General features: G+C 37.3%; 2 protein-coding genes across 2 annotated transcripts; one reads left to right on the top strand and one right to left on the bottom strand.

The window, feature by feature from the left end:
* Positions 1-1,838: 1,838 nt before the first annotated feature.
* Positions 1,839-12,352, bottom strand: LOC590729 (F-box/WD repeat-containing protein 9). The gene is made up of 9 exons (XM_790324.5): positions 12,206-12,352; positions 11,117-11,236; positions 10,007-10,721; positions 9,193-9,338; positions 8,293-8,421; positions 7,369-7,481; positions 6,952-7,043; positions 5,294-5,445; positions 1,839-3,752 (listed from the first exon to the last, which is right to left on the bottom strand). Exons 2-9 carry the CDS (start codon positions 11,117-11,119, stop codon positions 3,375-3,377), a joined length of 1,728 nt encoding a protein of 575 aa, XP_795417.3. The 5' UTR covers positions 11,120-11,236; positions 12,206-12,352; the 3' UTR covers positions 1,839-3,374.
* A 1,355-nt stretch (positions 12,353-13,707) lies between these two features.
* LOC582296 (mediator of RNA polymerase II transcription subunit 8-B) lies at positions 13,708-24,739 on the top strand. The gene is made up of 8 exons (XM_030996451.1): positions 13,708-13,838; positions 15,291-15,409; positions 20,086-20,120; positions 20,656-20,765; positions 21,974-22,114; positions 22,475-22,556; positions 23,594-23,743; positions 24,479-24,739. Exons 1-8 carry the CDS (start codon positions 13,833-13,835, stop codon positions 24,547-24,549), a joined length of 714 nt encoding a protein of 237 aa, XP_030852311.1. The 5' UTR covers positions 13,708-13,832; the 3' UTR covers positions 24,550-24,739.
* The last annotated feature ends 1,863 nt before the right edge of the window (positions 24,740-26,602 follow it).

The following is a 26,602-nucleotide window of genomic DNA, read 5'->3' as shown; positions in this document are numbered from 1 at the left end:
TTACCTTACCCTAGGACATTAAAAAACTCCCTAAAGAAAATAAAACATTCCAACAGAGGTTAACATCTTTATTGACAAAAATTATTTATAATTTAATGGGTTTTGACATGTTAAAATCCAATAAAATAGATACAGAAATCAATAAAATATATAAAGCAAAGATGATTGTACATAGAATAAAAAAATTGCTTTGAAATGGATTTCAAGAGGATTAAACAATCCAGCCCCCCCCCCCCCCACCCATGGCATGGAGAAACATTACCACAAACTTTTCAGGAACATATCAAACTCATTTTATACAGCAAATTTATTGGTTATTCCTCTAAACTAGTTGTATAATAAGGTAGATAAATAAAAAAATGAAATTGTATTATTTTCCAGTAGGTTTATAATGGATTTCCGTTATTAACAAGGATTGAGAATGCACAGCAAACTACATGAACATACATATAATTCAACATGACATTCAATGTCACAGAAAATTTCCGTCTTTTTTTCACTTCAAATGCAATACATGGACTGCACACACAAAGCTTCAAACAATGTACCTACATTATATGCTGTATCTTTATAGTTGTAATGAATACAAAGAAAAATACACTGCACGTTTACATTTATAAACACACACACACACACATGTATAATTCATCAAATGAATTAAATAGTTTGCCAGACACAACGCCATAAATATGTTGAGAAATTTGTAAAAATCTTTGTAATCTACATGTGTTAGGGAAATTAAGACATTCTAAATTGTATCCATCCTTAAATCTACCAATCAAAGACAATTCTATTTCATGGACAGCATATGGACTTGCATCAACAATCAAGGCAAGATTTTTCGCTCGCTAAAAATATAAAAGTTCTAACTACATTACATTTAATGAAAGACAACACAATGCTTGCTATGAACTGAATGCTCAAAATCTTGCTAAAAAATTACACCCAAAACAATTCAACACTGCAAGTACAAGACTACAAGTACATTGTAGCTCAGAAGATCAGATATATTTCACAGCAACATTTAAATTGGCACAGTGTAACATATTATTTCAAGGCTGTTGGGTGAATGTACCGTTACATGTATTAGTCAGCTTCATCAAACTACATGGAGCTGCTATTAGAAATTGTATTGGTTTTAAACCTACGGTAGTCTGCATGCCACTAGGATTTAAATTGTTAATTTTTGTCTTAAATCATGCTTGTTTAATTGCTCAATTTACTTTAACTTCACAATGGGGGTACCTGTTTCTGTTCTCAGACTGCAAATGAAATATTGAGTCTCAAAATCGTATTTATCATTTAAATTAGTGATCAGGATTTGCCACACGCAGCCTGAAAAGCGCTATATAAGAACTAGCTATTATTATTATTATTATCAACTAAAGTTTTAAAGAACGACTACCATGCTCATACAAAATCTTATTTATGATTTATTGAACCAGCAACTTCATGACCTGGACAAGACATACATATATACAGACATTGTCACCCAGCCTTCTTAATGACTGGATATTAAACATAATGAACAAAATCTTTGGTTACAATGACATTGTCATGTACATTAAAGCATGTGATGAGTCAAGACCTGCTCGGCAAATCACATTAGGCCTAAAAAAAGAAAAGATGTTGTGTTGCCCTTAGCGACCGACCCAAAAATCTTGAAATCTACGATGGCTTTTTAATTATTTTTTCTTTAACCTTTTTTTTTAGAAAAAAAATGTATTAAAAAGCATTCAAAACTGAGAAATATCAGCCCAAAGAGAGAGTAAAAAAAAAGAAGAAAGATTTCTGACTGACCGACCCATGTTTTGGCACCTAAAGGACAATACAATTTATTTTTTTTAGGCCTTACTTTGTTGGATGCATAAAAATTTACTGGTAAGCAAATTTTTCACTGATTCAAAGCTGGAATGTTATAGTTAGCATACATGTGTATGCTTTATGCACATCCTCTATTAAGAGACTGAAGGGCGATTACTCTATGTGAGAGGATGGAGTTAACACCCTGTTGGCTCAGAAAAGACAACAGGAGGGGGGGGGGGGGTTCACAGAAACTAAGATCGACTTTACGGTGGACTTAACTATGGCAGGCTGTTCATGCCACTGTTTGCTCTCACCATTTACTGGCAATGGTCTCTCAAGGGACGTACACTACAAATCATTGTCACAAATCTACTAAATTTAGATTTGTTAATAATTCATTATTGAAGGAAAAAATATTATCTAAAGATCATAATGGTGAGAGCAAACAGTGGCATGTACGGCCTGCCATAGTTAAGTCCAACTTAAAGTCGATCTTAGTCTTTGTGAAATACTCCCCAGATATGTAAGAGGCTTCTCTGATTAAAATTGCATTAAACAATGCAAACAATGTGCAGGAGTGCATTTGGGGGCAGAGATTACTGAACCTCTGAATTGGAACAAATATTGATTATCTACACACAACAAGCTTTAATGCATATACCACAAGTTCAGCTTTATCATACTTTTACCCAGCACAACATACCAGTTGCAATTGACAAATCCTATATCATCTGAACTTAATTATCTCTTACATCATAAATAAAATTCCAGCTGTGTCACATGCCATGACAACAATAGAGGTAGACACAGTGCAGCACACAGGAATAAGCATGCTAGTTGTGTACAGAACAGGTATACTGGCAGCAATCACTCTTGAGATACTCTTTCACACTTGAAATTTCATTTGCACAGACAAGGACGTACATATGCCACTTCAATCAAATTTCAGCATTTGAATTCAATTACAATAGCTTTAAACCATACACAGCGATCCAAAATGGTTTCTCACTACCACAGAAACCCTCAAAGCTACCTCACAACTGCAGGTTACTGAATTTAGATAATACCATAATGATTTTTTTTGTTAATAATCAAAAAACAATTTATACATTTTAAGATCTTGTAATAAATGTAATACTAGAATATGATGTCTGATGGAATGGAGAGAAAAAACGAACGGTACCTGAAGTATATTCCTATGCATTTTGACAAATCACACCCCCATTACACTCTCTTTCTATTATATTTGATATTCATCCATTAATATATGTGGAACATTTCGTCTGATGACAGCAAGGGGCATTGATTCAAATACTTTATATACAGAGTTAACGCCTTTCTGCTTCTCAACAGATTATGTCCTTTGGCAAGGCATTAATCTTCATTTGCCACACTCGACCCAGGTGAGGTAAGTGGGTACCTGGCAGGAATTAGTTCCTTGACATGTTGGAGCGCTGTAATGGCAGCTAGGCTAAAGCCGGGATAATAATTGCGCCTCAGAATAGAAATTCTAGATAGACAGAGCTATAGAATGGATTTGTAAAAATGCCAGCCATGCCTGTGAGCTATCAATACGACTCAAATTCTTCCACGACCGCATCCTGCTTGGGTCTCCATATACCCGCCGTGAGATCGCTGCTCGCACTCGCCAGAACCCCGCACTGTAAATCCATCGCGGTCAGATCACGCGTGTGCGTCGTGAGCTTGCACATCGTCTCGGGGTTGTGGTTCGGGTCACTGATCCTAATGGTGGAATCCATGGAGCACGTGTAGAGCGCCCCCGTGGTGTACATGATGTCGGTGATCTTACCCTTGTGACCGACGTCGTACGTCTGGATGATGTCGAAGCTGCCATGGGTGGGGTCAATGACGCGGACTTTGCCGTCCCGATGACCGGTCCAGATCTGACCGTGCTGGTATGACATGCACATGCAAAAGCTGTCCAGCTGTATAACACAAAAACAAAATACAGAAAAATACAAAATAAATTATATATTTAATGACCCACAAAATACTGCAAGCTCTAAGCTCACATACAATATCCTTGTATCCAACTCACAGTCTTTTAACATTATATTAGCTTTAGAATAATGAAGACATTTCCAAATGCAACACTGTCCTTTTAAGACTCCGTTACTCTGCAATTCAATCTCAATATAAAGAATTGTTTGGGATAATCCATAGGTATCTGATTGTATAACACATGCTCTGGCTACAATCACTCCATAGTCATTTTTTACACTTTTCAAATTTTGTTATCATCAACCCTGGACCCAATACTATACCTAACCCTAAACTTTAACCTCATCTTACACCAAATTGAATTTTTATAGCTAGCCCCATATCTTTGACAACAAAAGGCCTGGATTAGGCCAAATAAAAAATAAAACATGTTTAGCATCCTGTTTTTTTTTTTTAAACCCTTACTGTACTGGGCTATTTTCAGCACCTCGTGACTGGGGGGGGGGGGGGGGGGGGCGGCCTGGGAGGCCCTTCCCCCCCCTATGATCTCGGCCGTCGAAAGTCCGATGAACGTGCAAATTTGCATGTTTGTAGATATTTACGTAAGGGGCAAGATGGTATAATTAGTTTTTTCCTAATATGCAAATTTTTGTCTTTATGCCTAATTAATTATGCAAAATGCTAATTTTATGCGTTTTACAGAAAACTTTACATATTTGTCTGTAGACTTGTGAAGAATGTTGAAAATGGATTGAATAAATGTTTCCTTCATCTCAAATTCATGAGGTTACATTATTTTTATGATATTTGAAAATGCATAGGTTAATTTGCATAAATTAGCATAAATTAATGCACATTTTTGATGACATGCGCATACTAACTGTTATGTAACACCTTACAGGTATATCCGATTTCGACGAAAATGGTATCAAAATGTGCGTAAGACGTGAGGGAAAAAAGTCATGAAACGACAATTCAAAATTCCAAGCGGTTGCGGCGCAATCTCTGAAAATGGAGAGTACAGTAAGGGTTAAATAGGAAGGAGGAGGCCCTTTTTTTTTTTCCCTTTCAAAATGGCCACTCGGTACCTTTTTCCGGACAGTCAGACTATTTTTTAAGATGGCTGTAAGTATTTTTTTTTATTAAAAAAAAATAGAAATAGATCATTTTAGCAGTATGTTTTTCATGTTTTAATTCATTGAAGAAAAAAAAAATATTAGATGCTAATGTAGGCAATTTCACATCACTGGAAAGCATTTAAGAATGATAGAGGGTTCTTGTATAGCACTTATATGTCTGTCAAACTTGAAACTCCTGGAGCTCCACAATTATTACCTCAGCATTTTAAGGAATTGTTTCCTGCCAGGTACCCATTTACCTCACCTGGATTGAGTGAGGCAGATGTAGATTAAAGTATTGCCAAGTGGTACAGATTTGATCCCCGTGCCCTGTGGTTCACAGCCCGGCGACTTATCCACCAGACCACTACACCTCTACCGCCTTTCCAGTATCAATATTTACTCACATTCAGTTTCTTGTATACAGAGTTGGCTCGGCGGTCAAAGATAGCGATGGTCTTGTCTTCGCTGCCTGAGATGATGTAATGGTCATCGGCCTGGACGGTAAGGACTGGACGTTTGTGATTAACTAGCTGGGCAACAAGGCTGTTCTCATTCACTGAAAGTTAAAAGATCAACATCAAAACAAACATATAAAACTGTGCAAGCATGTATACATTAAAGCAAGGGTGTTACAAAAAGTTTGGTGAATGAAAATAGTCCTAGTATCTATCATGTGTATATCAAACTGTACTTATTGCCTAACAGAAGGCCATAAACCCAAATAATTTTCAAAATTCCTACATTCTTAAAAAGTTTTGATTGCTGATAATATCTCTGTTATGCAATTAATGATGAATATAATGAAATATGTTGCATGTTAAAAACTTAGGAAATGCATATTTCTTGAACTTATGTTGTCCAGTCATTTGTTAACGCCTTTCTACAGGGCACACAACATGTCTCTTGGCAACGAAAATGGATGTTTATAGAGAGTCACCCAAATTACTTCTGAAAAAGTATTGTTATAATTAAGGAGCATAAAAATCTTGGTAACATTAGCTCTACAGTATCTGAATTTAGACCTGCATTGTTTTACAAATTGGTAATCATTTTGAAACCACATCCTGTTTTGAGGACATGGGGTTCAACATGTGGTACATGTGCTCAATGAGTCACTAGAAAATGTAGCAATGTCATTGTATGCACTTGTGCGAGTCTGCAAGAGTATTTAAAGCAAATCTATGAGAGTTGAGAAGAAACGCAACTTTGTAAACAGGGCTACAACATACTTGTGGGAATGCTGTGCGAATATAACCTAATTCTCTTGCAATAAGCCCCCCCCCCCCCCTACAACATGAAAAAGGTGATTGACTGTACTTCTTGTTCTTGGTCAAAACCCAAACTTCAATACAGCGATCCTCACGAAAAAGAGAGAGCAGAGCTGCCGACCTTGTGCGACCAAAAAAAGGAATCATGATGGCAAAAAAAAAAGGAATTCATTAAAACGAAACTTACAACCATGCGCGACACACTTCCAATGCAGAAATGCCCATTCCTTATGCTGTTTTTTTCCATACAAGCAGATTTTTTTTAAATTTTGGTATTATCAGTAGCGGTATATTATTCTTTTTGAGAATATTTTTCTCTTCAAGTATGTATTCAAGTATGTTTTAAGCTTAGTTTCTATTGAATTTGTGATCAAATCAACATTTTAGGGACTCTCTATTTACTTCCTATAACAAGATCTTGTAATTCAGGTTATTCGTTTTATGACTCTATCACACTATTAAACACGAAAGGTCACTGATGAGGAAGTATACAAATAATACACAGCATTGAGGGCATTAGTAAGAATTACCCACAAAAGGTAACTTTGGAACAGTCTAATGGTGAGGGTGTTTGGACCGCTTCGAAGGTACCAAGTGTGGGTAATTCTTACTAATGCCAATCAAAATGATGTTGTTTTATTTGTTTTATGAAAAGATGTTTTATAACATGCTTTTACTAATGACCGGTCATTAGTAAAATTATGTATTAGGCAAAATAAATGCCTGGTCATGTGTAGGCTCTTAACCAATCATTTGACTAAGATCCGCTTCATCATCTTACAATATATACTAACCTCTTGGATCGAAGAGATATACGCTTCTGTCATATGCCCCAGCTATGATCAAATCACGTTGGTACACCAAACTCAAGAATGCTGTTTTACCCCTTGATATGAACAAAAAAGAAATGGAGAGAATTTTATGTAACTGTTTAGTACACTGTTATTCTTAAAAATGATTTTTTTATATATTTGTTTAAAGATAAGAATTTTTTTTTTTAAATATGCTTTTTCAATTTTAGTTCCTATTCACCCAACTTTATAGAACTGAATTTTATGTAAAGAACTTTAATTGGCTACACAATGTAATTCGTTCAAAGGAATTAGAGCCCTGAAAAAGCCTGGTGAACTCTGCTAAGAGCTCTAGGCTCTCGATGTTTCGATCAGTAAACTTTTGATCATCTTCAGGGGAACGTTACTGTGAGAACTTACTTCATTGAATGAACACACTTCATGTCATCGTTGATATCCCATAATTTCAACCAGCAATCCCAGGATGCCGTGCACATGAGATGATCTAATGATGTGATGTCCCAAACCCAGCCCTGATTAAAAGGGAAAATAAAGACAGGTAGAGCTATTAAATGAAAGTCAAAACCAGTATTTCTCATTTGATGTCATTGGGTAATGAATCGATCTATTATTGAATCCCCGATCTAACATTGAGATGCAGTTCACTAAAAGAGAAATAATAAAGAAATAGATTTAGCCAATATAGAATCATAACATGTAACAAATACACATGCCTAACATGAATATGAACATTGAGCCACTCCTACTACCCATCCTCTCCAACCGGCGCTATAGTTCTCTTTAGAATTGTAAGCTCAAGAAAGATTACCCACAGTCCTTTTCATGACTACACACACTCAAGAAAGAAATATTACCAATATTCCTTTTCAGGACTCCCCAAACCTCCCCCTCTCTCACATGGTGCAACCATAAGCCTACTGTATTACATGAATACATGATGAGGTATTAAATAAACATCCAATGACTATGCAATACCTTCAAAGGAATTCTTCAGCTACATTTTAACAGGTCAAATAAATGTTACCATGTCAAACGATTCAATCATTTTGATAGGCCATGCATTCTAGTGCTCTTACGTACCCTTCAGCAATGTGCATGTATATTTCTTCTCGCTACCCAGGAGTATAAATCTAAACTATTGGATATAAAAACAGTGATTGGAAAAATGCTGCTCAGAAAGAGGAAAGATAGAGCTGTAGGTTTGGAATAGTAATCGATTCCAATGCTAATGCACCGACACCCTCTTTAAAAAGTGCTATAAAAAAAAATCTGTCTTAAGTTTAAGCCCTAACACAAACATGCAGAACTCCTCTACACTCCTACCTTGTGAGCTTTAACATCTTTGGTCCTAGCATCTTTGACGGACTTCTCAGGATTGTTAGCATCGAGTTTGCTCAGGTCCCACATCTGAAAGGTTCGATCTCGAGATCCTGTAGCACACAGCTCTCCATTCTATGATGGATAGCAGGAGGGTATGTTATATAATGATTTTCATGAGGTATTGGTTTGATATAACTCAGGAGTCAATCCAAGACTATCAGCAAAATTTAGTGAAAATAGTGTAATAGGCAATTTCTCAATCTCGATTTTTTTTTTTCTTTCTTTCTTTCCTTATTCATTATTTCCCCTGCCCCCATTTTTTGTGGAATGGATAAGTCCAAGTCGGCACAATTGATTTTCTTCAAGTTTGGCAGTCATCAGGCCATGTGAGAAGATGTCGCAAATAAGTTTTTAAGGTCTTCAAGTCATCATTTTGTGAAAATCAAAATATTGTTGTATCTCTGTTATGGCAGAAAGGCAATTCTTATTAATACATGGCATGATCTACTGTAAGCGAATTTCATGTTGGCTAATTGTATGTTTCTGGCCGTTCAAAGCATTACATAACAGCTAAAAAATGCCTTCTTTTTTTACAGGAAATTTCATCAATATTCGCAATCTTCATATTCCGAACCTCTTTGTAGTCTTGCTTTACCTGAAACAGTGAAGAGCATGTCATGGGGCATACATTGTAAAATGAATATCCAGTGAAACCTGTCTACCTAAAGACCACCCAAGGGAGACAATAAAAGTGGTCTTTATAGGCAGGTGGTGTTTATGTACAGGTTCCTTTATTACATGTCTCCAAGAGAAACCACTTTCAAGGGAAACAACAATGTGGTCTTTGTAGACAGGTGGCCTTTCTATACAGGTGGTCACTAAAGCAGGTTTGACTGTACTTACATTCATAAGATGTACACAATCAATGGCAGCTATATGAGCCATGGTGAGTGAGAAGTGATCCATGCTGGTTTCTTGTCTGGCCCAACGTTGATGTGTTTCTTCTCTCTCAATGCAAGCCAGCTTCCAGTTGAAGTCATCGTCTTCAACTAATATGGTCAAACATAAATAAAAGAGGTTTTCATAGTACAATTTGTCTAATTATTTAACCAATTGACACCAGTTCAGAGTTTTATAAAGTTAGAAATGAATCAGCCTTTCCTCCTCAAATTGGCAATCATTATTTGTATTTTCCACTCTTTCATAGTTTGGACAAAATACAAATGTACATGAAATAAAACAGCATGAGAATTTTAAAAAAAACTCGAAAATAGTGATAATTTTTGTTCATTCTGCATTGCCAGTTTAGAGACTTCAATGAGTATTTTCCATTAAATCGCTCCTATTCATGAATGGCACAATGTACTGCAACAGAAGTGTACTCAACTTTTAATTTTCCAGTGATTTTGCACTTTCTGCTGATGTATTTCTTTACCTCTTTACATGAATTGATTTTGACAATAGAAAAAGTTTATCTAGAGCTAGACCGATCAATCTCTATGACTGTTTAGATTGATCAATAACATACTAAATAAATACAAACTCTATATTTATCAAGAATCAATGACTATGATATCGTCCCAATCATTTCATGAAGCGAGGCAAAACAAATTATTCTAACTTTATGGGCAACAGTGTAGCCTATCTAACTATCTATTAACTGGTACTAGACTTTGTTAAGCAGCCACTGATAACGAATCAAAAGGAAAATATGTACCTGGCACTACAGGGTACACGCCTCTCCATCGCTTCTTGAATCGCACCTTCCATTCCAGATTATCCGAGACGATCTCATGAAACATCTTACAGACCGGGCCCACCTCTCTGATGACAAGTCTTGCATCCAGGAAGTCAAAGACCTTTAGGAGTAGCTCTCCGGGAAGGGAGAGCAGTGTCCAACTGTCTCCCTGACCACTGCCAGCGGACGTCCTACCATCTAAGCTTGTGTCTTCGTCAGTTCCTTCTACCACATCGGAATTGCCCTCAATGTCCCTGTTATCAGGTTTAAAAGGTGGGTCATCTTCATTGTCTTCTAGAGTTTCCTCAGTAGGATGTTCTGGAATTTTCTCCTCAAGTTCTCCTGGAATGTTCTCCATAATTCCATCTGGATCAAGTTCTACAGGTGTGTTACCTTCATTTTTTCTTGTTTCGGAAGTATTTGGATCCTCTAGAGTTTCCTCCACAGGATGTTCTGGAAATTTCTCAAGTTCTCCTGGAATATGCCACATAATTCCACCTTGATGAAGTTCTGCAGGAGTGTTATCTTCATTTTCTTTTGTTTCAGAGGCGCTTACATTTTCTTGGACATCTAGTGTAGCAGTGCCTTCAGGTCCGGACTGTATAGGCTCTTGTGGTTGATCAGACATGACTAAATTCTCCAACTGAAGATCTTCCATTTCATCTCTCAAGGAACCTTGGTGATCTTCCTCAGCCTGTAATAATTCAGAAATATGTAAAATTACAGGAAGTAATCTACATATATTTCACATGTATGTACAAATAATACAGGGTGTACATGGAAATACTACGCCAGCTTTCTCACTTAAATCTTAAATTACCCATCACTGCACATCACTAGCAAAAACTTATAACTTTTAAAGAGTGTTGTAAGGTTCATTTATTGGGATTTGTTCTCCAATGAAGTTAAATATCAAATTGTCAGTACCAGTAGTTGTTATTGCTACAAATTAGAATGAGAAAATATGTGATGATAAAATGACCACACTCCAGATACATTTTGTATTTTGGCTGCATTTTCACAGTGCTTTGTCTACCAAAATGCAGCATATCCATGAAGAATTACAACACTGATAGCTAAATTACTCACCATGATAGAAGTTTGCTATGCTTGCTGTAACACTAACAGATCAATGTCTCACGTCCCTTTAGTCATGCCCGGTCTCTTCGGTCTCCTCAGCTACAGCTTGTCTTCATTTAGGACCTGTGTCTGTGAAAAAAATAGAAGAAAAAACTTTGAACTATTAAAAATAAGCTGAAATGAAGTTTTGTGCAATGATCTGTATATTACTCTAAAAGTCTAGGTTCTTTTTTTTTTTATAAGGGGCTAACTCTGTTGTTAGACCCCCTACTCCCTAGCCCCTTACCCCCCCCCCCCCCATATCATTCAAAATTTATTAGCAGCTTTTGAATTCTATAGCAATGAATTTCAATATTACATGTAACTCTTAGCTCTGGTAACATTTCTATTATTTAGAAGATCTTGTCCTAAATCATTGTAAATATTCTGCAATGGACTTGGGAATTTACAATTCACAGTGAGTGAGATGAGACTGAGAGTGGAGGTGGTCTAAATGCTATTTTATAGATCTAGACTATTTCTAACAAACAATTAATCCAATATATTCTGAGTCAAATACACATAAAAAGGATTTAACAGTGTTAACCTTAATCTTACAAAAACCTTAGGCTGCCTTAAAGGCACACTGTCCTACTTGTAGCTACTTGCTCCCTCAATATAGAAAACTTCCCCAATCGGTGCATGTTGGTCCCCAATGATCCTCTTTTTCTTATGTTAAATGAGAGCTGAGTTAATGAGATAGCCACCTGTTACAGTGACCTCGCTGGCTCGCTGGGTCGTCTAATCCCTTCTAGCTGAAGTAGTAAGACCTGCCTTTAACACAACTTCTATCAAGCATCAGCTGCAGCTGAATGCTGCACAACTCAGCTCAGCTAGCTGTTAGCTGCAGATCAGTCAGCGGCTGAGCGAGAGCTCGAGAAATGCTGGTGCAGCGGCGCGGGCGACATGAGTCTGCTCGGGAAGCGGCTGCCTGATACTGATACTAGCTGGTCGCGGTAAACCGGGTAAGAAGCTTATCTAAAGGTAAACACAGCACTTTATTCGTTAGCATTTAAAGCTAAGAGCCGAAATGGTTGCTGAAAAAATCTGTAAACTTACCACTGCTTCCAGGAGATAGCCTCTGAATGACGTGGAAGTAATAATTATTGGAGAGAAGAATGTGAGGAGATGACTCATAATACGTTTCAAAACATTGCAACACCGTCGATTGGTTCATACACTATTTATAAAATCTGTGCCTGGGAAATGAGGGCGTGGTCAATTTAAATCAAAGAGATCATGACAACTATAATACAGTAGGATCTGTGGTTTAAAAATGTTTTCTCTTTCCATTTGTCAGGCAATCCTTGTAACACATCAATTAGGCATACTTTATTTATTTTACAGTCTGAATTCGGGCCATTTTTCGAAACATTGAGAGAGAGAGTGAGAGAGAGAGAGAGAGAGAGAGATATGAGAGAGAGAGAGAGAGAGAGAGAGAGAGAAAGAGAAACACCACTCGTTTGTTTACCTCATGATTACATGATACCACCACCACCCCCACCACCCCCACCACCCCCACCACCACTACCACCATGACCGCCACCACCACTAGCAGAACAATATGACAAAATCAGACAATTAGGCTTGACCGTGTCAGATCTAGCCTTTTGACAAGGCCTCGTTGACTCTGGCTAAGCGGCTGAGATGAGTCTAGATACCCGGAGTGAACGCGCGTCCGAATGACGAATGTCATGAGGCCTTTTGGAATGTGGTTTTCACTGCTCCGCATGAATTATTCATAGATACATATTAGTAGGCCAATACGCCTACTTTGGATTCATTGACCAATCAGAACGGCGATCTCCTAGTTGGCTTCGTTCGTGATTCGTTCCATGTAGAGGTCAGTGGTCAGTGGTCTTAGCACGTACGTATAGTAGGCATGTAGGTCCATGTTCGCACTACGTAGAGTTTACTGTGTGTGTGTGTGTGTGTGTGTGTGTGTGATGGATACTATATGCTGACGTCGTGCTAGGATACGTTCGCTGATTGGACACTACGTTTTCTGAAGCGAGTTCCAGTCGGAAACAAGGGTTAACATAAGAAATCCAAACCAGATTGATAAAGGCCACAGGTCTGGACAATTCGCACTGGCGTTCATTCAGGTTTTCGCGATTAGTCTCTTTTTAGTCGCTCGGCGTCTATCAGGCATGTGGCCTTGTTTAAAGGCTATGTCAGATCTAGCATAGATCCGAAATTCTAAATCCTTCCGTCAACTCATGGATATTCGCCCTATGGGGTCCTTGGCCGGGGACCGCCCTCCATTTCAACAATATTTTGTTAGACTCATATATTCCATGATTACGGTTTCCGAGATCGAGTCACTCTGATTTTTTTCAAGGAAAAAGTGGCTCCTATTACTATCAGTCGTAGAATTAAAGGAATATAAATTTAATTCATTTAAAATAATCAAAAGTGACTCAAAAATGTTACGAGGTAACCAAACAAAAACACTAGAATAGTCGAATAGATAACTGTGGAGTTCAGTGTACATTTTTTCACACAGGACTTTGTGCGAGGAGGAGCTGCATATTGATCATTGCACTTTATTAAATTGGCAGCAATATTTCGCAGACAAAATAAATGTCGGCTCGTTTCTACGGGATATTCTGCTGTATTTGCACACAGTATTTTCTAGACAAAAAACCTTTTTTTGAAGTGGTGGTGCTTTATCTATTGCTTCATAATGCAGGTAAGGATCACAATGAATGAAATTTGTTTGTCATGCATATTTATCTGATGGAATTTAAGAGGCATAATGTCATTTTATCAACTTTTAAGAAATTAGTGCACAACTCAGCTCAGTCCCATTCCTTTTAATTCACGTTGGTTAATTCGATTTGACTATTGTTGACATCGAATCGCGAACATGGCGCTGACAGAAGCCGAGTAACTCTACAGTATTCCCCTATTTCAGGGAAAGAACTACAATATTTAAAGCAAGCCTTTGCCCTTATTTCAAAGTTGAATAAAGAATACATTTCTACACTCATTTTATTGAACCCAATCTAGAAGGTCTAGATCTACTAGTACTAGTAGTAGGGTGTCTGATCGCGCACCCAATGTTGTGTGCTAAAACCCTTCCCATAGAGATTGTACGCTTCCCTATGTGGTCTACGTGCATTGCGCGACCATCCAAAATTGGTCAATGATTTTATGAAAAAATTTGAAATTCAAACCTTTATAACAAATGATCCTGAAGGTGAAACTCAATAAATGAGGTGTCATATGAAAGAGCAGGTTTTTCTCCATATTCCCCATAGGGGGCCACCCCCAGAATTGGTCAAAACAGCGATTGAAATGTTGTTTGCATCCTAGCTCCAAAATTTGCCACTTTCCTGAGCTGCGCCCCCGCGGCTTAAGCAGGGCTAGACGTAAGGATAATATCCAGATGCTTTTTTTTTCGCTAGCCCCAAGGGATCATTTGTTATAACAGTTTGAAAATACCCTTCCCACATTTTTGGAATCAGCTAATTAGGGAGGCGTGAGCTCCGCTCAGTCCAAACCATGGTTACATCGTAACATGTGCGCTTATAGTGAATGAAAGTATGGGTGGCCGATTCTCGCTATAGAACCCGGAAGTGAACTGACAACTGAAACAAATGCTTAAATTTAATTGTTTATTGTGAACCCATTCATCATGTTCATTGTAAACTAGACTAGAGTCTAGACCTACATGTATTTCAGCAGAATGTCATTACCAGGGCTGTCAACCCTCCCGCACTTGGAGGGAGTCCGATCATGCCACCACGCTCATTCTCTCGTCGTCCCACGGCGGCACCAGCTCGTAGCGGGAGACTCCCGCCACCACGCTGTACGCTCTCCCGCAATCTCCCGGTTTATGAAAAAAACCTCCCCCCATACATGTAAAATGAACCAGTGTACTCTTATGGTATTTTTTTGCCCAATGGGGGGGGGGGGGGGGGGGGGGGGTAGTGAGCACTTTGATTTGTTTTTCTTTTTACTAAACAAACAAAATTGCATACAATCTCCCTCGAAGCAGTTCCCCAAAGTTGACAGCCCTGCTTAATAAAGTTAAAATCTTAATGCCAGTTCAGTGAATAATATCTCCTCTCTCTCTCTCTCCTGCTTATTTAAGATTGTTCTTTCTCTAAATCTGACCTTCATCCCATTTTTATTTTAGAATCAAGACAAAGTTCTGGATAATTCTTTGGATTACATCTTAAGCAGAGTCAATGATTTGAAGAAAGCCTTAACAGATCTACTCATGAAACTAGAACATCATCATGAAACTCTTAATTGGTAAGTAAGAATGATAAAAATACATAAGAGTGGTTTAATAATACATATGATTTATAAGGCGCCAAATCCACTTGACAGTCAAATGCTCAAGGCGCAGCTTGTGCAAAAGATGAAATACATACATGATACATTTATACAAAGTGCGATAGGAAAGGTACAGACATGAAAGGTAATGGTAATCAATTATAAGCTAAATTAAACAGATATTTCTTAAGATTGTTTTTTAACACCTCAGCAGAACTGCTATTCTTAACCCATTGAGGGAGAGTATTCCATAACGAAGGCCCAGCATGAGCGAAGGTTCGTTCCCCCCACTTTGTTTTAACCCTAGGAGTAACAAGTAAGCCAGAGTTTTGAGAACGTAGCTGTCTAGAAGGAAAGTAATGCTTAATCAAGCCGATGTTATACTGCGGAGCAGAGCCATGTATACAGTGAAATAATAGCAAAATAATCTTGAAAACAACACGTTTTTCTACGGGCAACCAATGGAGTGATTTGAGGACTGGTGTGATGTGACTGTACTTGTTGGACAGGGTCACGACACGAGCAGCAGCATTCTGTAATCTTTGTAATTTTGCGAGTAGGTTGTGAGGCGAACTAAACAAAAGGCCATTACCAAAATCCAAGCGAGAAGAAATCAAAGCATGAGTAATTTTCTCGGTGGCACCACGGTTAAGATATTTACGAATAAAACCCAAATTGCGTAACTGATAACGTACTGATTTTGAGACATATTGAATTTGAGTAGACATTTTCATGTTTGAGTCGAGAAACACACCAAGGTTGCGACATACATTAGATAGGGTAATTTCATGTCCAGCAAGAGTAATTGAAGTGATGGAAGAAATCTTCTCTAACTGAGTCTCAGAACCATACATTATAAATTCGCATTTGGCGAGATTTAATTTCAGTGAATGTGAGTTTAACCAATTATGAACATCTTGTACACAAGTCTCAATGTTATGGATAGCGCTGGCTGCATTGCTCTGATTGGGTTTGAAAGAAGTATATATTTGAATATCATCAGCATAAACATGATAAGAGAGAGAATGGCGATGAAAAATACTCTTCAAACCCGTTAAATATAACGAAAAAAGCGTGGGCCCGCCCACAGAGCCTTGTGGAACTCCGCATGTAAGTGGTACAAAATCTGAAAGGTAGCCGTTTATCAAGACAGCTTGAGAATGGCATGACAGGTATGATTTAAACCATTCCAGGGCTTGACCTTTAATACCGAGTGACATGAGGGTATTCACCAGAACAGTGTGGTTAACAGTGTCAAAGGCGGAAGACAAATCAAGGAGTACCATAGCAGTTACTTTTCCGCCATCCATCTCCTGGAGTATAAAGTTGGATACATTAACAAGGAGGGTTTCTACACTGTGGTGGGGACGGTATGCAGATTGAAATGGGTCAAGGAGGTCATTATCGAGACAGTAATCATTTAATCTAGAGAACACCACCCTCTCAAGTATTTTAAATAAAAACGGGAGATTAGAAACTGGACGGTAATTACTTAGTAATTCAGAATCAAGATTGGGTTTCTTCAGTAAAGGAAGAATGTGTGCCGTTTTAAGAACAGAAGGTACGCATGCCTGAACAATACTTAAGTTGACAATCTGTGAGATAACAGATGCAAATGAAGAGGAGCAATCCTTAATGAGAACAGTATAGACAGGGTCTAGTTTACACGACTTAGCTGGCAATCTATGAAGCAGTAATTGTATCTCATCGGAGGTGGTAGGTTGAATCGTCTCGAGGGATGCTGACGTGACAGGATCAGGTGGAGTTAAGTCAGGAGTGAGACTGTCCTGGATCTTCTGAACCTTGGAGCGGAAGAACTGAATAAATCTTTGAGCCAGTTCTTTACTATCAGAATGTCTTGGAAGTGGAGAGTTCTGTTTCCGATTCAAGAGACGATTGGCCGTAGAGAAGAGTTTCTTAGAGTCATGTCCACATTTATCGATTAGCCCGACAAAGTACGAACGTTTGGCTCGTTCGACGAGAGAGTTCGTGAAATCTCGTTGCGCACGGAACATCTCTTTGTCAATGTGAAGCTTGCCGTTAGATCGCCATCTCCGCTCAAGCTGCCTACGTTTACGTTTCTCAGCAGTAATCTCGCCGTTGTACCAGGGATTGTCCTGACGGTCTCGAACCTTGCGGATCTTGGCAGGAGCATGAATATCGAGGAGCGAAGAAAGAATGGTGTTGTAGCGACTAGTAGCTGTGTTGACACTCTCTGACGTTAAGGGCATAATGTCGCTCTCAGCAACATCCTTCGCGAAGGCTATCCTGTTTATGTCTTTAATATTACGGGAAGCAAATGTTCTGTCGCTGCGTGCAGGCTTAGTGAAGCGAAGTACACAAGTGATAGCAGCATGATCTGATATACCTGGAACGATACTTGGCTTCGAAATTGACAAATTGTCTGAATTGCGCACCAGAACGACGTCCAGAATGTGACCTTTGTCGTGAGTCGGAGATGTAACCAATTGGGATAGGCCATGACTGTTAATAAGGTCCACAAACCTGAGTGTATGCTGGGATGAAGTGTTATCTAGATGGATGTTTAAATCTCCGGTGATCAAAAGTGGGTATGGTTTGCACAACCTCTCATCAAGAAGCGCAGAGAAGTCGATAAGAAACTGAGTGAAAGACTGGTATCCTGGTGGTCTGTATATGACTATAATGTCAACCTGTGTAGAGCCGCCAGATACAGTTCCAGACATTGATTCAAATGTTTCGAATTTGCCTGTTGGACTAATATCGACGTGGAGACTGTCCCTGTAGAGAAAGCCGACCCCGCCGCCACGTTTAGCAGCTCTGGGATGGTGCTTGAACAGATAACCACGAGGGCAAAGATCAGCAATCACTGCATCGTCTGATGCAGTTAGCCAAGTTTCGCAAACACATGTAAAATCTAAACTATGGTCAATAATAAATTCCTCTAATAAGGTAGATTTATTACGAACAGAACGGCAATTCAACATACCAAGTTTGAGGTTGTTATTAAAAGGATCACGGCCCCCCTTCATACCTCGATGTGTCTTCCGCCCTATGTCATGTCTGTTAATACCTAAAGACATAATCATATTACATAATTCCTCATTCTGTTCACGCCACAGTAGCGAGCATGAACGCGAATTAAAAGAGTGAAGTGTTTTACTGTCATACTTGTATGATATAGAATACCTTGTACTGTTATCGTTATCCGAGGAGGCCGAGTTATGTGTGACAGGGCCTGGGTTCGGATTCACATCGCCAGATAACAATATCAAAATCTGAAAAGTGGATACACTGTTAGCGTATAACTGTACTGGAGCACAAAAATGTTTTCCCTTCAATTTCAACTTCAACGAATATACATCAGGTCTAGCTTCTAAATACATGTAGGGAACATTTTGTACATGTGGATCAGAAACCAGATCAGAAGCATGACACCATTGTTGCATTACATGACACTTACAGTACAACATGACCACACAGCACACAAAAGCTACTGAAGTGGTGAGATTCATTGTAATAGTACAGGTCTATTCAAAGCAAACAAAGAAAGAAAGTCAGCACAGACTTTACGCATGAGTGAACAAACCAACTACACTATGACATGTGTATAACATGGCTTCTACTGTGTACTGTATGTGTGAGTACAACCTCAAGCAATCTCGAAAACTTCACAGAATAAGTACATCAAAAATACTGACCTAAATGCTTCCAAATTTGACTAGAAATATCCAGGATATAAGTACAATGAAATATCAAAAATAGAAATGGAGATGACAAATGAAAACAACAAAATCAGTGATAAATCAGAGAGCAGTGCAGTGTGGGCGGGCAGCCACCAGCGCGCGCAGCCTATAGCGATATAGCTCTCAAAAGCTCTGAAGTGCTCCTAAATTGAAAAAGATCTCTGCCTCTGGTATAACAAAATTTACTATTTTAAATAATACAAATAATACAACACAAAACTTATCCTAAAAGAGCTCCTACAAACAGATCAATACAATTATTCCTTCTGGGTGATCTCTAAATGCAATGACCTGGGGAAAGTAGACCCGGCCCGGGGGTGTTTCACAAAGATCCAAAGTCAAACTTAACTCTAAGTTGGACTTACGAATTATGGAGAGCCATTTGTAGCCTTGAAATAAAATATATTCAAAAGCGAAAAATCAAGTATTTTAGACTTTTTATAAAGTTCACATCAAGAACATGAAATCTCCTTGATAATGAAAAAAAAAAAATGAATGATTTGAATCAAAATATTATGCCTTTTAAAATAACTTTTGCAACATTCTTTCATAGATGTTAACGGCTTTCCATAATCGTTAAGTCCAACTTAGAAATAAGTTCAACTTAAGAACTTTGTGAAACACCCCTCTGGACTAGCTTCAGTAATTCAGCAATATACGGATACTTTTTCAAGTGGGCAAGCAGAAAATTGATTGACTTGAATTGTGTGAAAATTCAGTTTCACTCAAGTTCAGTTTGTTATATTTATGTTGTATTTATTGTGTTGTAAAGTGTCTGATCTTATAAACCACTTGCAAATTTGCCAATTAATATCATGATCAAAGATTGATTGGCAGATTCAATGTGTTATTTTGGATTCTCTCTAGATTTCAGCATATTTATTGTGTTAATTACTATTTTCTGTTTTTCTTTTTCTTTTCATGCAGGCCATCAGTTCTCAATAGTTTTGCTCTGTTATCAGGTATGTATCAAATGAAACAGAAAATCTCATAAAAGCCAGTCATATAAATGTAGAGAACATGATGTGAGTTTGTACTATATAAGGTAAAAACAAAAAAGAAACCTGAGCTTTGTATATCAAGATATGAAATGCATGCCCACATATCACATGTTCAGTGCACTCAGAGCACTTCTCAAGTTGTCGTTAAGAAGTATAATGTGTAGCATGATTGTACAAAGATGTTTTGAGTTTGTGATAATATGCGTACTAAACCTGTTAATCCTGTCATCACCATAGGCAAGTTTGGGAATTATCATGTTAATACTCAATAACATTATATGCCATACATCTGGGCCTGTCTTATAAAGAGTTGCAATTGATCCATGTCAATGGCAAGTTCTCTTAACTATCTCAAGTTTGCAGTATCCTTTCCCCTATGTACATGGTTGCGATTAATATGAACTCTTCATAAGACAGGGCCCAGATTGTATATGTTTGGTCCAAATTACCGATATATGAATTGTGACTTTTTTTTCTTAAAAAAATTAATTTATAGGCCAGATCAACACACTGAACAGGCACCTCAAGAGTGACAAGACTCCTGTGTTGAAAAACCTGATTATCCTACCACTCAAGCTCTCGCAAGACAGAGATGAAGAACTAGAGGTAAGCATCTGGGACCCGTTTCATAAAACATATTATCAATGACAAGTTACAATAACTGTTATAAGCTACTGATATACTTGCATTTGATTGACTGAGAGCAAATTTGTTACAGAATTTTGGCATTTGATATTGATAAGAAGTTTTATGAAACAGGGCCAAGATCAATTCCAGGAGGTTCCACAAAGGGTTTTTAACATGTTTCAGCGACAGGTTTGAATTTTGACAGTACACATTTGAAAATCTTCTGCAGGTGTGAGTTTGAAAATTACAAGTTCGAAAATCAGTGTTGAGTTAAGATTGATTCACAACCAAAAAAAAAACACTTTTGAAAGGTTGGTCATGTACTTTGTGTGAAAATGCTCCAAAGTGTAGCTCAGATCACATGTAAGAACCCTATAGCCCTTTAAAGCCCCATTGCACTACTTGTAGCTATTTGCGCCCTCTATATAGCAAACAATGCCTAAGCGGTACCCCGTTGGTCCCCCATGATACCCTTTTTCTTATATTAATTTAAAAGTAATTTGATGAGATAACCACTTGTCAGTGACCATGCAGGGAGGTCTAATCCCTCCTGGCTAAACTAGTGCAGATAAGCTTTAAGCCAGCACAGAAGTTTTTTCATACTCCTTCTTGTTTATAATTTTTGCAATTTTTGAATTTGTAAATAATAGCTCCATGGAACACACACATTACATCAGTATGATTGGCAATCCACTAGGGACTGACCATGTATCCTGGCAATAAGGAGCGCTGTCATGTGACATAATTTACGTGAAAAAAATAAATTATTTCCCTACCAAATCAGATACAATATGGCTTACCGGGGTATTCAGAACAAGCAAATTAGAAATAAAAGGAATACATATTCTACTTGTTAAACTATTCTGAAGTAACTGTAGAACTGACTTTTCTTGAATGTTTTGAAAATGTATTATTGCAAAAAATCTGTATTTGTTTACAGGAACCCCCCCCCCCTTCTTCTTTAAAAAATCAACAACACAAATTAACAACAAAAAATCAAAATCAAATTTTTTTAAATTAACTCACTGACATGTATTCCTAAGCTTTTTGTGTTTGGTTTTGGCTGCCATCTCTCATTGTAGTGTACGAGTTAGCCTAGTATGAATTATAGATTTACTCATGAGTGACATTTGTGATTAATGCTCCTTGTTTTCATTAAATTATAAATTCCACTCATTCATTCCTAGAAAGTGACCGAGGGACGTGTGGCATCCTTCAACCATGACGTGGTCCCTAACTACCTCCGTACCAAGCCAGAACCAGAGAGTGAGGAGAGGGAGCAAGTATTGGCCAAGGACGCAGCACAATTATCACCTGAAGTTGCCAAGGTTAGCCTTTTAGGGGGTTTGCTTTGTAATTCATTCAATTGAAACAAAAACGTGGAGGGGGGGGGGGGGATTTCCTTTTAATCATGCTTTGCTTCGCTTCTTTTGTTTTGTCATGTGATTTAACAGTATCAAAAGCTATTGCATGAAATTTGAATTGTTCACCGTTTAATGCAAAATCAACTATTCAAGTCCAAATTATGTTTCAGAAATTTATTTAACTAAAATCAAGTAAAATCTTGTGGGAAGCTGAAATATTTAAAAAATTCTGCCACACGTTGTAATATGTTTGCCTTTTTAAAACTTATTTAAAATTTTTTATACTTTGCTACTATGTTCTATATTTGATCATTTTCTTTTCAGAAGCAAATTGATAACCTAAACAGACTAAGTACCCATCTGCTGAGTATGCTAGCTAGTCAGAGAGAGACATGGGATCCTGATTGTAAGTATAGTTATACACACATATATATTTGAGTAAAAAAGCAATTTCATCCACCAACTATTATTTTATATGTTTGAAAATTGAAATGTATGGAGTAAAGTGCTGAAACCCCCCCCCCCCCAAAAAAAAAAAAAAAAAAAAAAAAAATAAATAAATAAAATAAAAAAATAATAATAATAGACCGATTGCTTACAATATTCATGTACCTGTATAGACTAGTATATGGGACACAGATTACCCAAGCTTATTCTATGTGACAAAAATGCAGCACAATGGCAAAATGTGTGACAGCTATGACTACCGGTAGGCCTTTTTGCTTTTATTATGTGAAGCACCCATTATTGCTGAAATATCAGCCAGTATCAATTTCACTTGTATGCATTTGTATTTTTAGTATTCTTGTACTTTAATGAAAGAAGGCAGGAAGATAGGCCAAAACATTTTTAATTGAAAATTTCCCATTGTGCTATGCTTAATAATGATAGTAGATGTATTTGGTGAATAGGCTGCATGCAAATAATTCAAGCATTTGGAAGTATTTGACAGAAATTATTGTTCATATTGGCTTCAACGTGTGTCATCTGTATCATAATAGACCCTAAGGGCAGAGCTGCCAACCTTGTGCGACCAAAAAAAGGAATCATGATGGCAAAAGAAAGGAATTCATTAAAACAAAACTTACAACCACTCGCGACACACTTCCAATGCAGAAATGTCCATTCCTTATGCTTTTTTTTCTCCATACAAGCAGGTTTTTTAATTTTTTTTTTTTAATTTTGATATTATCAGTACCGGTATTTCATTCTTTTTGATAATATTTTACTCTTCAAGTATGTATTCTGTTTTAAACTTAGTTTTCTATTGAATTTGTGATCGAATCAACATTTTAGGGCATTTGTTTGATGTGCGGTATGTAAAAAAAATTATGAAGAAAAAATGTAATACCGTCATTTGGAGGAAAAAAAACGGAAAGGTTGGCAGGTCTGTAAGGGTCTTTGATTAATCTAAATTGTACTTGTCTTTACCCGGTATCTCAGCATCCAAACTCAACATCACAACCTCATCCCCAAGCGACACCAATATGCTTGTAGGAGCTGTCAACATGGGGCGGGGCTTCAAGAGAGGGATGGTGCAACAACCCATGTCTAATATGGGAGCTCAAATGGCACGCCAAGGGGACCAGCATGGTAAGGATGGTATTCCCATCTTATTCCTCGTTTGTTTGATCTTATGTTTGACCTTATGTTTGATCTCATTTTTATTATTATATTAATATGCATGATTTATTGAATAAAGAAAAGATTTAAAATTTTTGTGTTTATTATAAGTTTTGGTTGGTAATTTTCAGTCAGACAATGGTGCACTTAGAAACACCCGTATTAAGCGCCTAATAAATGTTGTGTATTATTATTATTATTATCATTATTATAATCAGATTGAAGAAAAATTCATATATTCCAGGCACTACTTTCCCTGTTTGTATGTACACACTGAACCGTGTAGCGCTCATTTTGATTTGAGAACACATTTTTTCCCCCAATCTACCAGTATTGTACATCTGACAACAACAAAAAGTTGGAGTTGACAACAAAACACTGGTTATTGTGGACCTCGAGCTTTCTGTACATCAGAGTGCTTGTATTGTCCTTCTGAATACACCAGCAGTTTGTTGTTGCATTCTGATTTTCGTGATTACCGACATCTCAAACTTTAACAAAGCTTTTCTGGGGATTTGCCTTTTTGTTTTTAATGATCTTGTATGCAATCTATTACAAATGAAAGATCATTTAAACTATAAAATAAATGATTTTTTAACATGAAATGAAAATGTGTAATTGCGTGTTGTGTAAAATTACAGTCATTTAATCTCCTTTCTTGCAATCAACAACTCATTCCCTTTCTCTCTCTTCTTTTTTCTTCAGCTCCTGTTGGCAAGATACCCAGTGGCATCAGAACTAACATCAAGTCAGGAGGTGGCCACTTCAACAGATAGCTGTACCATGCAGACAGTAATAATAGTCACATTCGTAAAGCGTTGAATACTACGTTTCTAAGAGCTTTACTCCTGGCAGTGAAAGTGTTATCATTTAAAGAGAAGGTTGAGTTCTGGGAAGAGGTGAAAAATAATTTGTGAGCGTTATCATTGTTATAATGCAAGTGATTTTTATGCTACATGTTCGTGTAGTCCCATATAAATCTTTCTGTGTACATTGCTTGTGACTTTACCAAGACTGGGCAAATTTCTTATTATTTTGACGAGTACACACTCACAATTATATGCTAGATGATCAACCTTTTCAGATAGATTCCACACCATTTCTTTCACAATGCAATCACATGACCAGAACTCAACTTTATCTTTAATCACTGCCACCATTTTAGTGGTTGCTCTGTAAGCCTTCAGTATGATTTTAATTGTGTTTTACACTTAGTTAGGCAATGCATCTGTCCAATTTATGTTATAATTTTCTTGTTTGTATATACATGTATTAGTCTTTATTCCACATGTAACTTACTTTTCTTAGACAAGTGTAACTCATGAATTTTGTATTAAAAAGAAAATATGCAGGTCACCTTTTTTTTGCGTAACAATTTATTTAACTTCAATATGTATGAATAAGGAGGGAGTGAATGTGACAAGAATTTTGCACAAGTTTAGAAGAAATAGAGAAGAGCATAAATTATGAAACTGCTTATCATCATAACATGGCAGAAAGGAGATCTGAAATAGTGACAAGAGAGAAGACAGAAGAGAGAGAGAAGGAGAGAGAAAGAGAGATAAATAGTTCCTCTAAGACAGACAGCTTTGTAAGCCATCAAGATGTCCTTAATCATAACATCGGAAAGTGGGTTTTAAGATTCGGCAATAAGAGAAGAATACTACATACGCTGTGTCAATGTGCATTGAGATATGGTTTATTAGTATGAAAACATGGACAGAAATCTACCTCCCTACAGACAATGGAGCTATACACATACAAACATACATACAGTCATAATGAAACAACTATCAAAGTAATCAATAAAATGTCGACGAATGGGTGGTTACCAAGTTGAAGGTAGTGGGGCAAAAAAACAGAACAAAAGGCCTGACTTTTCAAAATCTAACAAAGTTGGTATCATTTCAGGGTCACATTATTTGGTATCTTCATGTCACACCATGTAATAAATAATGTACCATCAGAACAAGTATTCATTACATGAGCTAACAACAGGGAAAGTCCCATACATCGCCAGTTACATTGAAGGTTTAAGTATACCGGTATGTAAAATGAGGACCCTATTAAGCTGGTGAGCAAAAAATTATGCAATATTTTGCTTTTTTCAGTTGTAATTCATGTTTACTTTAATATATGGGCTAAAGAATGGGGGGGGGGGGGGAATGAACAAATATCCTTGCCCAATTCTCAATAACTTAAAAAATGTTAATACTGAAAAGTGTGACATATTTTACGTTGTCAATTGTCTGAAATGTCATTAAAAAATTGGACACTAATGATAACTGGATATACACACTACATGTATCTAGAATGCAGTAGTACTTTTCATTTGCATAACAATAAACTACAGAATACCAAGTGTACCATTGTACAAGGAGCAGTTGAATGTGGTCCCTGCTATAGCAAATATCAATGGTAAATTCAAGTGCATGATTTCTTTGCACATGATATATCAAATGCTGGGTATTGGTAGTATTTTTGTGATGTTGAGTATCAATCCTGCAATATTAAACAATTGAATACTAATTAGTGTTAGAAAGCAGATTGATGCGTTTGCATCAATTGCATCATCCTCAGTTGATCTTTCATGTTTTGATGGGCTCACTCATCCGTTGAGGAGTACATTGTATACATTGTATGTGTCCTCACACATAACCTGTGTGCTTTAAGTTCACAACAGACTAATCCTATTATCATTGTCAAATCACTAGAGGATTGTATCATCAACTTCATACTCCCAATGATTCAATAAGATCTATTGTAAGAAAGGCTCAAATTCTTTGGAAGGAGGCATTCGGGACTACGGTAGTCAAATTGTAAAATGCA

This window comes from Strongylocentrotus purpuratus, unplaced genomic scaffold, assembly GCF_000002235.5.
Source record: "Strongylocentrotus purpuratus isolate Spur 01 unplaced genomic scaffold, Spur_5.0 spur5_scaffold_3, whole genome shotgun sequence".
Taxonomy (NCBI): domain Eukaryota; kingdom Metazoa; phylum Echinodermata; class Echinoidea; order Camarodonta; family Strongylocentrotidae; genus Strongylocentrotus; species Strongylocentrotus purpuratus.
Note: the sequence above shows the minus strand (reverse complement) of the source record. Positions and strands in the feature narration are given on the sequence as shown.

Bases quoted from the DNA above. Each gene is read 5' to 3' on its own strand.
- LOC590729 (XM_790324.5), bottom strand. The intron at 8,422-9,192 runs GTAAGTACAGTC...TATCCATCATAG, and splicing joins ATTGTGTACATCTTATGAAT to AATGGAGAGCTGTGTGCTAC. The intron at 5,446-6,951 runs GTTAGTATATAT...TTTAACTTTCAG, and splicing joins ATATCTCTTCGATCCAAGAG to TGAATGAGAACAGCCTTGTT.
- LOC582296 (XM_030996451.1), top strand. The intron at 20,766-21,973 runs GTAAGCATCTGG...ATTCATTCCTAG, and splicing joins ACAGAGATGAAGAACTAGAG to AAAGTGACCGAGGGACGTGT. The intron at 23,744-24,478 runs GTAAGGATGGTA...TTTTTTCTTCAG, and splicing joins ACGCCAAGGGGACCAGCATG to CTCCTGTTGGCAAGATACCC.